Source organism: Siniperca chuatsi, linkage group LG2, assembly GCF_020085105.1.
Source record: "Siniperca chuatsi isolate FFG_IHB_CAS linkage group LG2, ASM2008510v1, whole genome shotgun sequence".
NCBI lineage: Eukaryota > Metazoa > Chordata > Actinopteri > Centrarchiformes > Sinipercidae > Siniperca > Siniperca chuatsi.
In genome coordinates this window covers 6,287,791-6,304,657 of record NC_058043.1, presented here as the reverse complement: position 1 = coordinate 6,304,657, position 16,867 = coordinate 6,287,791, and the positions used below count along the sequence as shown (strand labels likewise).

Genomic DNA, 16,867 nt, shown 5'->3' with positions numbered 1-16,867 from the left:
AAATGCTACTTTTCTTTGTCATATATGACAGTAAATTGAATGCCTTTTGGTTTTGGACGGACAAAACAAGACATTTGAAGACCACCTTAGGCTTTGGGAAGCTGTGATGGGCATTTTTGCTATTTAATTTATTTTTTTAATTTAAAAGAAATTTAGCTGCAGCCCTAATTGCAATTCTTATGTGAATCCAATTTTGGATTTATGTAATTTATGACAGATTTAATCTGCTGAAAATAGAGGTGGTTTGTGGTTTCAATCTATTTTATTTTATTTCTCATATAATGCACCAAGAATCAGGGAATCAGGATTCAATGAAAAACAGAATTGATTAGCAGAGTTGGAGTCATAATCAGAAATCTAAATTATATTATATGATCCAATCATAAAAGGCAGCTAAATATAGTTGTGAATGTATTATTCCTATAAAACAAGTGAACATATTGATCATTATTACACTGTTTTTACACTTTATTTTGTTCTGATTTCTATTTTACTTCTCTCTGTTTTCAGGAAGAGAACTCCTTTAAACTTGCAGTTTGATACAGGGATTGCTTGAAAACTGCAAACTCTCCACACACACACACACACACACACACACACACACACACACACACACACACACACACACACACAAAGAGTAATCTGAAAGTGCTTCTCGCTCATGGTCACAGACAAAAGCAGAAAGCAGGGATCGGCTACGGCTCAGGAACTTGACTTTTAGAGAGAAAAGAACAAAAGACGAAGAGGAGGAGGAAGAGGATGATGGGGGTGGAGATGTGGGGGTGAGGGGGGTTTCAGATTTTCACGCTGGGTAAGATGACGGAAAATAAAAAATGATTTTAGGCTCTGATCAAATTGTGTGATTGATTTTTACTTTAAAAGGAATATGCATATTCACAGATGATGTTATGACACCGCAAAACAAGTTTTGGGAGAGATTGTCAGGGACCTAAATGTTGGATATAAATAGGGACTGACTGACATCCCAATCCCCACTGCCTGCATGAAGATAAGTTCTATTGTAGGTTTTACTGTTATGAGTTTGATGCCAAAATATTAGGTTGCTTGGAATAGTGCCACCATCTGGGCAATTACCTAAAGTAAAGAGGGTTCCAGCACCTGGGAATTCACGATAAACCAAAGTCATTATCCAAATTTACTGAATTACAGAGGAACTCACTGTCAGCTCTGAGGGTGACGGCCAACCTGCGACCTCCATCTGCACCAGACTGCACCTGAGAGAAAGAGAGAGAGAGAGAACCACACAACATTAAAAATAAAAAGGCAGATTTGTGATTTGTGATGTTGGGCTATGTAAATAAAATGTATTTAAACTCTAAACATTCCCTGTAAGCCAGGTCCTGTTTGTTTGCTAGACCATTTAGGCTTCTTAAAATCATTTAAATCAAATGTAGGCTACGATTCCTATTTAGAGATAAGAATATTGGATATTTAAATTTGTCTTTGTCTTTATTGGGGTGGCTGTCAGGGGCCTGGTAAGTCGCCTGGTTCCAGACCTGAATCTGAATCACCACCCACATCTCAGGTCTGGTGTGTTGTGCACATCAACAGCTGTTTCCAAGGTGTGAGAAACAGTCGATCAATCAGAGCATTGTAAGTGGGATTAAGAATGGGGATGTCATCCTGCACCAGAACCAGAAAATAGTGACAGAAAAGTTGCCACAAACAACATCAAACGAGTACAAGCAGCTGTACAGGGTTGTTGTAAGTCGAGTTACAGAAATAACAACTCTTAAAGAGCAACTAAACTCCAAAGTTTTGGCTGAAGTGCCTCAACCCTGGAAATTCAAAAAATGCCTCAAGAATGTGAACCATATACGTCACCTGATCAATTAGTAGTTGACATTTTAACATACAGTATGTTAAAAGTATGTCAAGGATGATGCAACCGTATATCCTCATATAACTGCATTAAATCCAAGCAGCTATTTTAGATTAGACATGATCTGACAACTGTTTATTTTGGACTGCATTAGGCTACACGGTGGTACGATGTAAACATAAAAGAATGAATTCAGTATCTGTAAGCACCTCGGTACAAAAACACAGCTGCTAGCCTGTTGCTAACTCTTCGGGTGCTCCTCTCTAACTGACCGAAGCAGGAACAACAACCTGTAACACCATCGGATGGCGTCAGTAGTGGAAATCTTCCAGAAAAATCCGCTGGATTTGGTATTTTTAGAGTAAAAGCTAGCTGATGGAGGAAGGTCAGCAGCTGTTTGGTTCTACATTTATTTAACTGAAGGGTCCTGGATATTGTTCCAAGCTCCACCCAGCAGCTCTATTTAATACAAAGGACAGCAGATACAGTACCGCATGATGATTAGAGAGATAAGATGAGGTGTGAATATCGACTCCCTTGTGAGCTACAGTTACCCAGAATCCCTTTCTCTGGGTCCTACACAAAGACATGGATTCTCATGAGGTTTCAGCCTCAACTGTTTCAGCAGTTTTACAGCTTTGACCTTGTTTTCATGTTGCCCGGCTGCGCACGCACACACACACACACACACACACACACACACACACACACACACACACACACACACACACACACACACACACACACACACACACACACACACACACACACACACACACACACACTCCACCTTCAGGCTTGTTACAGAGGTGTCAGACTGTGGTCACACACACACACACACACATAACCACACACACGTATACACCTGAAACCAATCAGAGAGACCCCCTACTGTGTGTGTGTGTGTGTTATAGAAAGTGTACCATGCTTATTAGCAGTCACTGTACTTCAACAACCCATCCATACACACACGTTTGTAATTATACTTGTGAAGCCCCTCATTGCCAGACTCCGTTCCCTAGACCTTAAAAACAAATACTAACATAGACCCTAAAACCTGGTCTTAACCATCAACAGCCTTTTGAAGAAGTGAGGATAGGACAAAATGTCTTTACTTTCCAAGAATGTCCTCAAAATGGTCCTAAGAAAGATACAAATTCACACACAGTTTGATCCTATGATATTTTGCCTTCAGTTTGCCTCCACTGGTGACCTTTGACCTTTAGAGATTTAAATGCTGCTGTGTGCACATATGTCCCGCTGGCAGCATGAAATGGGAGGCTAATTAAAATCAAGGGAAGATTTTCACTGACTTCCTGATTGTTTGCACACCCCCCCCCCAAAAAAAGAAGTTGGTTCTGGTCGGACTTTTTCTGCAGCATGTACATTCGCAAATACAAGACTGAATGGCTGAACGTGATGATGTTAGATTCATATATACAGAGAGATTAATAACCAGGTTACTTTCGGTACACTGTGTAGGGTCACAGTCATGTTTTTGGACTTTGGGAGGAAACCCACACAAGACACGGAGATAACATGCAAACCCCACACAGAAAGGCCCAAGCTGCCCGGTTCTGGATTTAAACCACAAACCATAAGCATTTTTTCTTCCAGGGCACTCTGCCGGTGACCCTGCCCATCGTCACGAGCCAATCCTCATACTTTACAACTGACAATTTTTCAAACAGACAGACACTTTTCTTCCTTCCTGTTGCCAGGTGTTTCTCACTAGTAATAATCATTATCACACACACCCTGAGGCCTGAACAGACTGAGTCACATCAGTAAACAACTGAAGAAAGAAAAGAAAAAAGAAGAGAAAGGAACAGTTCATTATTAGTAACAAAAAAAGAACTGAAAAGCAGCTGTTGGACATCCAACACACAGTCAGCAGACACACTAAATGTTTGGCAAAATGTGGTAGGTTCGACTCCTTGCTGTGGTGCACTTTTTGGCAACAAAGAACAGAAGTGAACTACAAATCTATAAACATAGGGAACCACAAAAACTTGATCCCTGACGAGAGCAGAATTTCCCTCGGGAATCCCCAAACACACATGCACACAGAATCAGTTCCTGTTGTAATCAGACAGCTAATTGCAGGCTCAGTTAGCTGAACTTCAACAGCAATTAATCACAGTGCTGGAGGTAAGGAAACAGGGAGGGAGGGAAGGATACAAGGAGAAAGGAAAGGAGGCTGGAAAGTAGGGAGGATACAGAAAAGGAGGATTCAGATTCAGGCGGGGGAGTGCAGGATGATGGGAGAAGTAATCACCATCCCTGCAGAGAAGGAAGGAAGTAAGGAAGAAGAGAAGGAGGAATCTGATTAAACAGGAACTCCTTCAATTACGGCTTTCAAGGTTCACATAGCAGACTTCTCCCTCTCCCTCATTTTGTTTGGGGCGACCAGACCAGTTCCAGATGTGGGACAGAGAACACGGGACACACTCACAAGCTGACCTTTAATCAACATACTGCTCATGGGCTGAGGTACAAACAGATAGAAAATTTCTGTTTGGGCTGGGATTACATTTTTGGTACAGAGTATCTGTCAAGTACCAAAAGATTCACGATTTTCACCTAAGCTGCCAGTATGTTTCATCAGACCAGATGGTAGAACCCCCTCCCACACCTTTCCAATGCCAGAATTGGCGGGTCTGGATCCGAGAACTTCTGTAACTTTCCGAAACTGATAATCCGACATTCACGCCGTGATTGGTCAGCTGTACGGAGGTGAGAAAGTAAGCAGGGTCTGAACTTCTCTCTCAAGATTTCTCTTTTCATTCGCTACGCAACAATTTCTGTAATTTTCTCTAAGACGGCCGGCTTTTCACTCAGAACAGCTATAAACACCTTTAAATTTCTGATTTCAAAAATCAGTTCTTTTCTAATATAACCTTTCGCCCCGCACGTCACCAAGCTTCCAGCAAATTCTATTTCATATGGACGTACAAACGTATTACTTTCTGGTCTGATGGAGAACTAACATGTACCTGCTTAACAAAGTCACCAAACAGCCTTAAACTTCTTTTTATTCTTAAAAACATGAGAATTTAGTTCAATGACCACAAAGAACCTAACACTAACACTGTGTGTGTGTGTGTGTGTGTGTGTGTGTGTGTGTGTGTGTGTGTGTGTGTGTGTGATGTTGATGAGGGTCTTGTTCATGCAAAGGCCTCAGGGCTGAGTTCCTCTTAATATCTTCCTGTCTCTTACACACACAAACACAAACACACACACACACATCTCCAAACACTACCATATGGGACGACATGGCTGCACTGGAATATCTTGGAGTGTATTCTGGGGGGGTTAACTAGCTGGTACAACACCACGTCCATGGTGTCCAATCGGCCGCTCGTAACCAAAACCCGGGGTCAGAGTTTTACTCAGTCTACTCAGGTCTGGTAGGGTCTTGTTGTATTGCTGCAGGTCTCAATTATCAATGGTCAATTTTAGTCAACTACTTTTTTCAGTTCTGACTGTCAATATGAACACATGAACTGTGTGACGGGGTGCGCTGAAACACAAAACAACACTTCACAGAAACAGAACAGAGCTTCACCCCCAAACTGAGTAACAGCCGAAGTTTGTCAAAATCTTTCCAACCCCCACCTCACCAGGTGGTGGCGCTATGCTCGGTTTCGTTCTTTGATCAGAGCCACTAAACTTTTTATTGTACTGGAGTTTCAGTGTTGACGGAAAAGTTGTAAAGAAAGAGGTTAGCTTCGTCCCTGGGTGTCAAGCAGATCAGTAAATCACCTGAGATGCACACTGATGGGAAAACCAGATACTGTTAAATCGACTGCCGACACGCAGTGAAGAGCAGTTCAGCCAGTGAGCCTGTAAACATCAATCCAACAGACGATGTGGGATTCCAGTTTCTATACCAATTATTCACAATTTGAATTTCTGGAAATCTAACAATCCTGGAACTGACTACAAACAACTATTTGATTTACTTTAGTCCTGTCAAAAAGATATATAAATGCATAAACGTTAATATGCAGGACCTCTATAAAATAACTTTGTTATATACATCAAGAACGTTTTCCCCCCACACAAAATAACATTGTCATATTGTATCAAAACACAAATGTTTAATTTTTCACTTGGAATATGAAAAAACATAATGACCAAAATATAGAACTTAACTGGATTCATATCACTGATCACTGAAAGTAAATGATCAGATGATAAATATCAGCAAACTGATAACTGGTCGGTGATGATTAGAATGCACCAATTTCAGAGTTGTCTTTCCTGCCCTGTTTGTGTGTCTCTGAAGTGCGTCATGTTGGCAGATGTGATCAGATTTTGTTTCTCTGCTTATATTTGATTTGATCGGCTGCTGAACCAAAATAAAAAAAAATAAAAATCACATCTGATCTCAGCTCTGCAGCTCCAGAGGAAGAACAAGTCCAGAAAGAAAAAGCTGGAAACAAAAGTGAGGTGCAACAATGCAAACTCTGAGAAAAACTCTGTGTGCGTGTGTGTTCGGGAGCAGCCAACCAGAGATTTCCCACCACAGGAACAAAACCTGCAGCTTCCTCCTCCTGCATGACTGCCCCTCAATGACCCCCCACCACTCTTCTTCATCACAAGTCCTCCTCGCCCAGGAGGAGCTACTCCTGCTGTGACAGTTTGTCCTTTAAAAGACTCTCCCTCGTTACACAGACAGGACCGGTACAAACCCTGACTTTCTTTGAAAAGACACAAACCAACATTGGTCACCACCAACCGCATTCATGTGCAGTAAAGTCGATGTGTAAAGGTCCAGGCCGAGAAAACAGAGAATGTAGTCATGTGACCTGGACCTACAGTTACCAGGGTGGGCGGAGCCACACGAGCGCGACTGAAGGGAGCGCGGCGGCTGGAGCAGGCCACAAGCATGCAACCCTCTTCTCAAGATATGCTTCAAACGAATGTACCAGTCAGACTCTAACAATGACATTACACACATGAAAAGAAGAAGAGATCTGAGTCTCTCCTATGGCTGGGTATTGTTTGTTTACCTGAGTTATAGCACTGATACCGAAATTAGACTTTTTTCGATATCCTTACTTTGAGAAATATAACAACAATATAATAATATACAAACAAAAGAAGCCAAAATTCTCAAATGTTAAATGGTGTCTGAACTCAAGCAACTGTACAAGAACTTTGCCTAAATAAAATAAAGAATAAATTTGGTAAAATTATGACTTAAATTAGGAACTGTCTGATCAAAGAATAAGTAAACATGATTATGAACTTGACTAGTATGGATGTTTAACATCTTGTGATACATTTTGACACTTTCTTTCTTGCCATGACTCTTAACACCCTGTTCACTCATACAAACCACGGTGAAGCGACAGGATGCTGTTCCTTGTGAATTAAACCTTGAAAAACATGCTGGTGCTGCCAGCAGGGCGACGTGGCGAGGTTGATAAAGATTCAACTTTATGCAAATGAACTCTGACCGTAATTCACTTACCTACGGACAAGAATTTCAAACGAAATGAAGGAAAAGCTGGCTTCACAATTCAATATGACAGAACTTTAACAAGCTACTGGGACATCGCTCGGCAAATTAACTACTTCATTATGCACAGGTTTTGTGCAATGTGAGAAAATAAGAGGAAAATCAGAGCTCAACGCTTAACACGCCACAGGCTCATGAGCGACAAGAGAGCGCCTTTGTTTATGTATATGTCGCCCTGTAAACCCATTGTAACTGTGAGTTAAACCTGGCCAATCTACAAACTATTCAGAGCTACCTGCCAAGTCTACAGGGGGAGAAGTATTCCTTGAAGCAACAAATGTGGACAAAAACATGGAGATGAAGACTCCACAAGGTTTCCTCTGCCCGTCACCAAACACTCTGACACATTTTCATTCTGTTCATCAATGAGTTTTCTCTGCATCTAATTATTTAGATCACATCACCTTAACATCACCTTATTTAGGGTATTGTTTAGGATACTTCCCACAAAGACAACAATAAAGAAATATTTCCCTGAGATGTTTTACATAAGAGGTGAAGTTTGATCCTTCACCTTCTGCCTAATTCTGTCGCCAGAAAACCAGAAAACACACGTGTTTCACATCGGACGCCCACCCAGCCGTGACGCCCTGTGAGGCTCTCTGATGCCAAAAACACACTGGAGCCCAGGAGGAGGATGGGATACGTGACATAGTTACAGAGAGGAAACCTGCTTATAAATGACAGGAGGGTGAGAGAGAAAGGAGGATGAAGAATCCAGAGCGGGAGAAAGAGGAGGAAGCTGAATGATTTCCTGGTGTGTCTTCCTCCGCTGAGACAGATGTGATGGCTTCAGCAGATGTGTTTAACCACAGAGAGAGAGAGAGAGAGAGAGAGAGAGAGAGAGAGATTACATGGACCAAAACCATCTATTATTCTGGCCTTCAGCAGTAACCTGACTTCTGAAACAACCATTAAGTGAATTCTATTTTTAACACACCTGCATTTCTTTTGGAGAAGCCTGATTATTTGTCCATGTAGACAAACTCCACTGATTATGCTGTTTTTAAACTGTCCATCTTGAGTCCAACTATGTTATAGAAGTGAAATGCTAAATCAGCGGAGCTCTCTTTCAGCTGGGTTGCTAACAGGGTCTTTATATGTCAGGGTCAGTATATGTAGCATATCATCTCACTAAGCCTTAGGGGAAAGCAAAAGTATTCCAACACTACACATAAAAATAAAACCATTTGGGAATCAATGCAAAAAACCACGGAGAGAGTCCTGCTGGAAGAATGCAACTCAGTTCTTCATAACAAACCCAGATCAAAAGCAGACAGTTGACAGTTGTGTTGTACCTGGGGAACATTTGAGGAGGCTATACGAGGAAGAGACTGATACCTGGCAAAACATTTGCTTATGGCAGCAAAAAAGATGCAGTATAACAAGAAGCTGATCCAATGGCTCAATATTGTCCAGGAAGAAGGAAAGAAGAAGAAATATGATGCTGAATGAGTAACTACTGTTTAAATATGGAATAACTGGAAATGAACACGTATCTATCTGAATACCTTACAACAACTATTTGTTCTATGTTATGTTGTATTTCTGCTACTGTCACGTGTTGTTTCCACATCCTTCCAGCTCCAGTAAGTATAGGTAGTAAAGTATAAAAGTATAAAAAAAATGAACATGTGCAGGACAAAGAGCAATGAGAGTGAAAGTATCAACCTACTGTGGTAAGATGAAAGGAAAGATCACTACAATCACATTCAGACCGAAACACAGCACATTCTACCACAAATGTGCGCTTGTGAGGTAGCCTCATTGAAATGAATGAGGAGACAGCATTTTTTTAATCATGCAGTGCTGACGCCGGTGTGAACACGGCCTAACTCTGGAACTGAGACTGAAAGTTGCTAAATTGAAAGTTTAATTTCTTAGTGTCAAGAGAAAGAAGGACTTCCAGCCTTTGAGGAAGTGGCGAAAGGAAATGAGTGACCTAAAAAAAATCACTCTTCAAATGCAAACTATTGCTCCATTTTTCTCACAAGCAAACACACAAAATAAAACTAGAAAAAAAAAATCGATGTAGAAAAACATACGGTTACAGTACGGTAATTAATTTTGGTATCATACTAAAACTCAGGTATCACATGGGCACTAGCATAACAAAAATGTCTAAATTGAGGCTGCAAGTAATGATTATTTTCATTATCGAATAATCCACTGATTATTTTCAATTAAATCGATTTATCATGTGATCTGTAAAATGTCAAAAACACGTGAAAGATGGCCATCAGAAATTCTTAAAGACCTGTGTAACGTCTTCAGTCATCTTGTTTTGTCAGTCTAAAACCCACAGATACACAGTTTACTATCACATATATCATCACATATATAATAAATAATAATAATAATAAATAAAAGCAGCAAATCATCACAACTGAGAAACAAGAAGCAGGGAATGTCTGGCATTTTTGCTTAAAAAAACAACAACAATTTAATTGATTATCAAAATAGTTGCTGATTAATCAGTTAAACAAGTAATTATTTCAGCTGTGGCTCAATATACTCAGGGGCCTTTTCATACATGATGCCAACATGTAAAACTAGCAGAGCATTTACGGGTCTCTCTCACACACGCAGCTCTAATAACCTCACACCTGTAGAATAGCAGGTCCTCACACCCCCATCCAGCAGCCTTTGATGTGTGTGTTTCTGAAAAGAAAGGGGAAGCAGGAGAGAGAGGGGGGGAGGTGGTAGAGAGAGACAAAGTGTGTGTGTGTGTGTGTGTGTGCGTGGGGGTGGGGGTGGGGGTGCAGGAAGGAATGTTTTAGCAGAGTAAACAGTGTGAAGCTTCCTGTAGAAAACACTTCAAAGCCAGAGAGAGGAAACCAGGACAATACACTCACACACACACACAAACACACACACACACACACACACGGCATCAAAGGTAGGTAAGTCATCTATCAACACAGGAAAATTAAAACCTGTAGAGTGCGCGCACACACACACGATCAGATAATTGTACTTTCCACATTGCAAACATGAAAAAGAAAATCACCTCACTGTCAAAAATCTTCCCATAACTTTCTTAAACCTTTGTCTTTCACACTGCTTAACTGTAGAGCTGAAAAGATAAGTCGATTAATCCATTAGTCCATCCACAGAATACTGAATGATTATTGATTAATCATTTCCAGTCATTTTTAAAAACCAAAAATGCCAAAACATGATCTGGTTTCAGCTTCTCGGGTGTGAGGATTTGCTGCTTTACTTTGTCATAGAGGACAGGACAGTAAACTGAATATCTCTGGGTTTGGACTGACAGTCAGACAAAACCTCACCTTCAGTTCTGGAAAACTGTAATGAGCATTTTTTTTTAAATTTGCAATTTGTTAATCAATTAAAATAGAAAATAATCTGCATATTAATTGATAATGAAAATAACTGTTAATTGAAGCCCCACTTAGTTGTGTGGACATCTACAGAGAGGTGACCTGAGCTCAACAACATGCTGCTCAGCTTCGGCGTAAAAAGGGTAAAAAACTGGTTAGTATAGTGACTATTGAATTACACTATGGTTACTATGGCAACCTGTAACCCTATAGCAGCTACTGGCAGCATCTTCAACCCAACTTTTCTCAATGACAAAGATAACTTAACATGACTGTTGAGCGTTCAGCAAGTTGTGGAGTAAAGCTCCGAGGTCTGGTTTAGCACTGATGTGGAACCAGGTCTCTGAGTGGATGGGAGTAACCAGGGATTCAACCGTGACAGTAGTCTGGTACGTCCCATCACGGTCTGCGTGTGGACTTCCAAATGCCACACTGAAGTTTGGGAAAAGTTGTCATTTTCTAGATTCAAGATTTTCACTTGACAATCAAGTCTAAACCGGAGAAAACCTTTAGAAAAGATCAATAACTGTAATGTATTGTTTGCATGAGAGTAAAAGAGTAAAGAATATTATGGCATCATGTTAAAGTTTTGAGGTATCTGAAGACCTTTTGCCAACAGAAAAGTTTTATTTTTGAGGCTAAAATCTGACTTAAACATAACTGGTGGCTTTTTTCCCCCCCAGGACTGAACTTTTTTTTTTTTTAAAGTGCACACATTTTGAACTGCAAAAGCAGAACAGCAGTGTGGAGGCGGTGAGTCGGTTCACATATTCCTGTTTTCCACATCAAATGTTTTTAACTGAACAAACAAAAAGGCAGGAAATCAGCTTCACTACCTGCAATTCCCCTAAACCACAAAACTCAAATGGAAAGAAGTGGAAGCTCTGTGATTTACCCTTCAATCATATAATTCAGCACCAAGAAGAAGCTATTTCACTATCATTTCTGCTTTAACCATTGATTATCTGGTTTTGTTTAGCCTGCTTAAATTTACCCTTCCACCTTGGCTGTTGGATTTAGGGTTTTATCACAATTATGTGCTCTTTAGTGGATTATATATATGCCGAATGTAACCAAAGATATACCAGATAAAGCAAATGTACTTTAATGATAATAAGATTTGCTTCAAAAGGGCGGAAACTTCTAATTACCGTTTTCTTTAAAGGAACTTGGTTTAAAGCAGAGAACAGCACGTCTACCTCTCAACGGACAGGACAGGTAGGACAGGAGTGTGACTAGTCTGACTTTAAGGATACTGTAAAAAAAAATAAATCACATGAGCTTTGGGAGTCAATTTTCAACTCAGCATAGATCCAGAACTCTATAGCTATCAAACGTATTTTCATAAAGTTGACCACAGTCACATGCTGTCTCTTCGTTGTTTTGGGATACAGGGAATTGTGTGGACCAGATATAAAATCTCTATGGTAGATTACATGTGTGCCGAATTTAGGAGGACACTTGACTTATTAAAAAAAACGTTTAAATTCCGTTTTCTGAGGTCTCCAGATTTACAGTAGAGCTCGTGATCTTTAAATTAGCACTTTTTAAAGTTAGAGTTTGGTTTCTGACGTTACGTAAAACCGTGCCGAACCGCAGCTGCAGCTCGGACAGACAGGTAAGAAAGGTAGCGTGACTGATGCAACCTGACTTTAAAAAAACACTGCGGACTTTAAACAAAACTGCATCTTCAAACTCTAGTTCATTTCATCTGCTAACTTAGTTTCACAAACTGGCCGTAACGTTTTATCTAGAAACAGACGGAACCATCTCCGAAAACTGAACTTTTTTTGGAGACTTGAGACGACGCAGCAGCAGCTTGAACTAAAATGTCGCTAAAACAACCAGGTCAAAAGTATAATTTTGTGTTTTACCTTGAACCCGCATCGCTCCTGGTTTGCTCTTTTGTTGCCCGACGTCGTAGATCCACAAGAGGAATATAAAACCAGAAACACACCGGAGAGAGAGATGAAGAAACTCCGAGGAGCCGCCATTCCTCCCTCAAGTCTGAACAACTCTGAGAGAGAGAGAGGAGGAGGAGGAGAGGAGAGGAGAGAGAGAAGGAGGTGCGTGTGTGTGTGTTCGCTATCTTTGTGGGGACCAGTTGGGAGTTTTAGACCGTGAAGGTGAGAACATTGTGTCCGGTCCCCTCCTCTCCAAAAGCCCTTTGGAGACCTGAGGACCTGCATGGAAGTCAATATCCGCCAGTAGGAGAGAGAAAAACGAATGAAATTATGAAATTATTCTTTCAAGATGTGGACTTCCTTCTTTAAGTACACTGGTAAAAGACTTACAAGTATTAAAATGAATGATAGATTGCAGTAATGGAAATTGGCAAACTGATATTTTTGGGTATAGTTTTTATTTACCCTTCTTTGTCTCCAGATATTTATTTGTTGCATCACTGTCGACTGTAATGGGAAAGAGTGTTTCCTGTATATGGGAAGATATATATATATATATATATATATATATATATATATATATATATATATGTGTTTCACTGTTACCTTATATATATATATATATATATATATATATATATATATATATATATATATATATATATATATATATATATATATATATATATATATATAGTGTGTGTGTTGTGAAGTATATATATATATATATATATACTTCCACAACACATTTATGTGAGTGGCAAATCATCTCTTTGAGTATATTATGTGCTAGGTAAATCATATATCATAGATCTTAGTTAGTTAGATGCTTAGTCCTTGTTGGATCTTTTGCTGTCATTGTAAAGCATAATAAAAATAATAAAAACTGTGTTTGACTTTGAATTTTGTCTTACAAAATCAGTGTTTTGAGTAAAGCTGGATTACCAGCAGTGGTGGAAAGTAACTAAGTACATTTACTCAGTTAGACTACTGTGTATGTTGAAGTACTTGTACTCTGTGCTTGAGAATTGCCATTTTATGCTACTTTATACTTGTGCTTCACTACATTTAATAGTGATATATTGTACTTTTTACTCCACATCCTTATCCAATAATTAAACAGGACAAACATATCACAAACAAACCAACAAAGAAAAAGAAATACACATGCTTGTGTATTAAAATATATATATTATTGTTACATTTATTGTTATCACGGTGTGTCTAAAACATATATATTGTCTGAAACAAATAGCATTGATTTTTAAACAAATGATTCTTTGAAAAATATTCAAAAAATAGGCTACTCTAACCTGTCCTTGATCTCTGAATGTGTTAATCTATCAGGTTGTTTTGTTAGAAGTGACAATGATAATGACAAAGACCCTGTATATTTGAATTGATACACACAATTATCTTACTTGATATGCTGCATTTTGCCCAAAACTAACACAAACTCAGTCCAGCATACTGTCATATATGCAGTATGAGTATAATTCACTTCCTAAACAGATTACTCAAGAAAATTGTGTCTAGAATTTACTGAAAAAGCATCTTCTGAAAAGCGACTTCAGATAAAGTTAAACAATTTTAAGATATTCTCATTATTGATTATTGTAGCACCATTTATTTTCTCTGAGCTTGTCCATGTCTGTGTTTTCTTATGTATCAAATGTTATATTGTATGTATATTATATGGATATGATCTTATTCTAATTTGTTAAGTTAATGTCTTCATGAGTGTAGCTGTTGCGTGCTGCATTGTCATTGTCATTATGTAATTGTAAGTTCTGTGTAAATGGTGCCGACTTGTATATTTTTATATGGACCCGAGGAAGATTAGCTGCTGTGTTACACCATCTTGATATAACTTGACAGAGGAAACCAGTTTGATAATTAATTAAACATTTCAGTCATTTATCAAGAAAAAATGCCAAACATTCTCAGGTTCCAGCTTCTCAAATATGAGGATTAGTTTTTCTCTGTTTTATATCTTTGTAAAATGAATTTCTTTGTAGTTGTGGACTGTCGGTCAGACAAAAAAAACATTAGAAATCATTACCTTGAGCTCTGGGAAACTGTGATGAGCATTGTTTGCTACTTTCTGATAAATCAATTAACTGAAAAAATGTTAAACAAACTTTAGTTGCAGCCATAGTCTGTATAAAAGTGTATATAAAAGCTCTATGTAGGTCTTTATATGAGTCTTTATAGAAGCCTGTTAAAGCCTATATATAAGTATATACAGTAAGTAAACCTGTATATAAGCTTGTTCTGTATAATTCTTTCTGTGGAGGGTGGTCTCTCAGGTTTCTCCCATGTTTTTTTAAGTTGTACTCTGTTTAATTTACTGAGCCAGTACTGACTGCTCCTGACAGGCCGAGCGCTTCACACCCTCTTGTGGCAAAAGTTAGTAGTGGAGTTAAAAAGTACAACATTTACCTCTGACATGCAGCGGAGTGGAAGTAGAAAGTAGCATGAAATGGAAACACTCAAGTTAAGTCCAAGTACCTTAAAATTGTACAAGTACAGTACTTGAGTAAATGTACATTGCACCACCGGTCTCTGTGTAGGGAAAGGGAGTACAGTAACTATCGCAACATTTAAATAAATAAGTACTAAGTAATGAATTTCCACATCACAAAAACACCAACAATCAAGAATTGAACACAAAAAAATGCAAGGGACACATAACCATCATTTCACACTGATTTGTCTAACAGGCAGAGCTAAAAGTGCATGGAGACCCAAAGTTTTCAGTATTAAATAAATAAATAAGTCATGTTGAAATAGATGAGCATATGAATAAATAGAGACAACGCTTAAAATTGTGAAATAATCTGATACATTTATGAAACTCACTATTATAAAATGCTATTTTATCCTGCTTCCTTACAAGATAACAGAGTTTATTGGAGGTAATTGTTCTTTAATTCCAGCAGTTATTATCTTAACAGATATATCGTTATCAGTTGTGTCAGTCAAGACAAAGGAGGCAGAACAGTTATGTTTCTAAATGGCTGTCAGCTCATTTAGACCAATGACATTTCTTTAAAGTTGTTGTAATGTGTTGATGTTGCACAAAATGATGCACACTAAGTCATTATGGAAGACAACACATGTGTGCAGATAGAATATAATTTGATAATACAATGAAAGGTATTTCCATTATTTTTGTTGGTTAATGTGTGATTTAAAAGGTTGTGTTTGGTCATGTTTGCTCAGGCCTTTGCAAAATCAAGGCTTGATTACCCACCATGCAAAACTGACACCTGCCCCGGGCCCCAGACCCTCAGGGGCCCCATAATATCCAGGTTCAGTGTGTGCATGGTTTGTGGAAATTTAATTTAATTGCAAATATGTCTAAAAATATGCACCACTAAATTACAATCAACTGAAATTGAAATAGCAGGCCCTGCATCTTGAATCCCTGTCTTGTGGAAGGGCTGTGTGTCAAAAACTAGTTTTCATACTTTCATTATTTAAGTTTATGTTGTGCTCACTTGGTGCGTTTTCCTGCACAAATCTGCTTCATGTGAATAACCACAGTAGTCTGTTAAAGCAAAATAGATTATATAGCATATAGAGCTGCAACAATGAATGATTAACTGATTAGTTAGAAATAAGAAAAAACAACAAAACACAGCCAGTCACACATACAGACAGCATCAGAAACAAGAGTCAGCCAGTCTTGGGATCTGCTCTGATTAACAGTAGATTTAACTCTGAGAACAGCTGTGATATACTGAGGCAGCTTTAGTAGGAGGCATTTAAAAACAAAAAGGAAAGTATAGTTTTTTTCTTGTTACTAGTGAGGAACAGTCTACTTTTTCATGTAGTACACAGTAATGAAACACACAGCACAACGGTAAACTGCATCAAGTTGTTTTAAGGTGGAATGAGTTGCACGATCTCCATATCAAGCAAAAATGCCACTTTTTGGACTTTTTTCTACTTTTATATCAGTGTAAACTGAATTTCTTTGGGAAGTATTCAGATCCTTTACTTAAGTAAAAGTGCCAGTACCACACTGTAAAAATACTCCATTACAAGTAAAAGTCCTGCATTGAAAATGTTACTTAAGTAAAAGTATTAAAGTATTATCAGGAAAATTTACTTAAAGTATCAAAAGCGAAAGTACTCAAAGCTTAAACCACGAAATGTTTGGCAGTTTTGCATGAGAAATGACTTTTTTTTTTGATAATTGACTAATCAACTAATTAATTAATCAACAAACGGATCTTTT

General features: G+C 38.6%; 1 protein-coding gene across 2 annotated transcripts in view; it reads right to left on the bottom strand.

The window, feature by feature from the left end:
• The window catches only part of il17rd (interleukin 17 receptor D), a 30,461-nt gene extending 17,566 nt beyond the window's left edge, over nt 1–12,895 (bottom strand). For both annotated transcript variants that reach the window (XM_044210433.1, XM_044210442.1), the window contains exons 1-2: nt 12,592–12,895; nt 1,181–1,235 (exon numbers count right to left, since the gene is read on the bottom strand). In XM_044210433.1, coding sequence (XP_044066368.1) covers nt 1,181–1,235; nt 12,592–12,711 — 175 coding nt within the window. In that variant the 5' untranslated portion in view covers nt 12,712–12,895. The remainder of the gene's footprint in view (nt 1–1,180; nt 1,236–12,591) is intronic.
• Between the last annotated feature and the right edge of the window lie 3,972 nt (nt 12,896–16,867).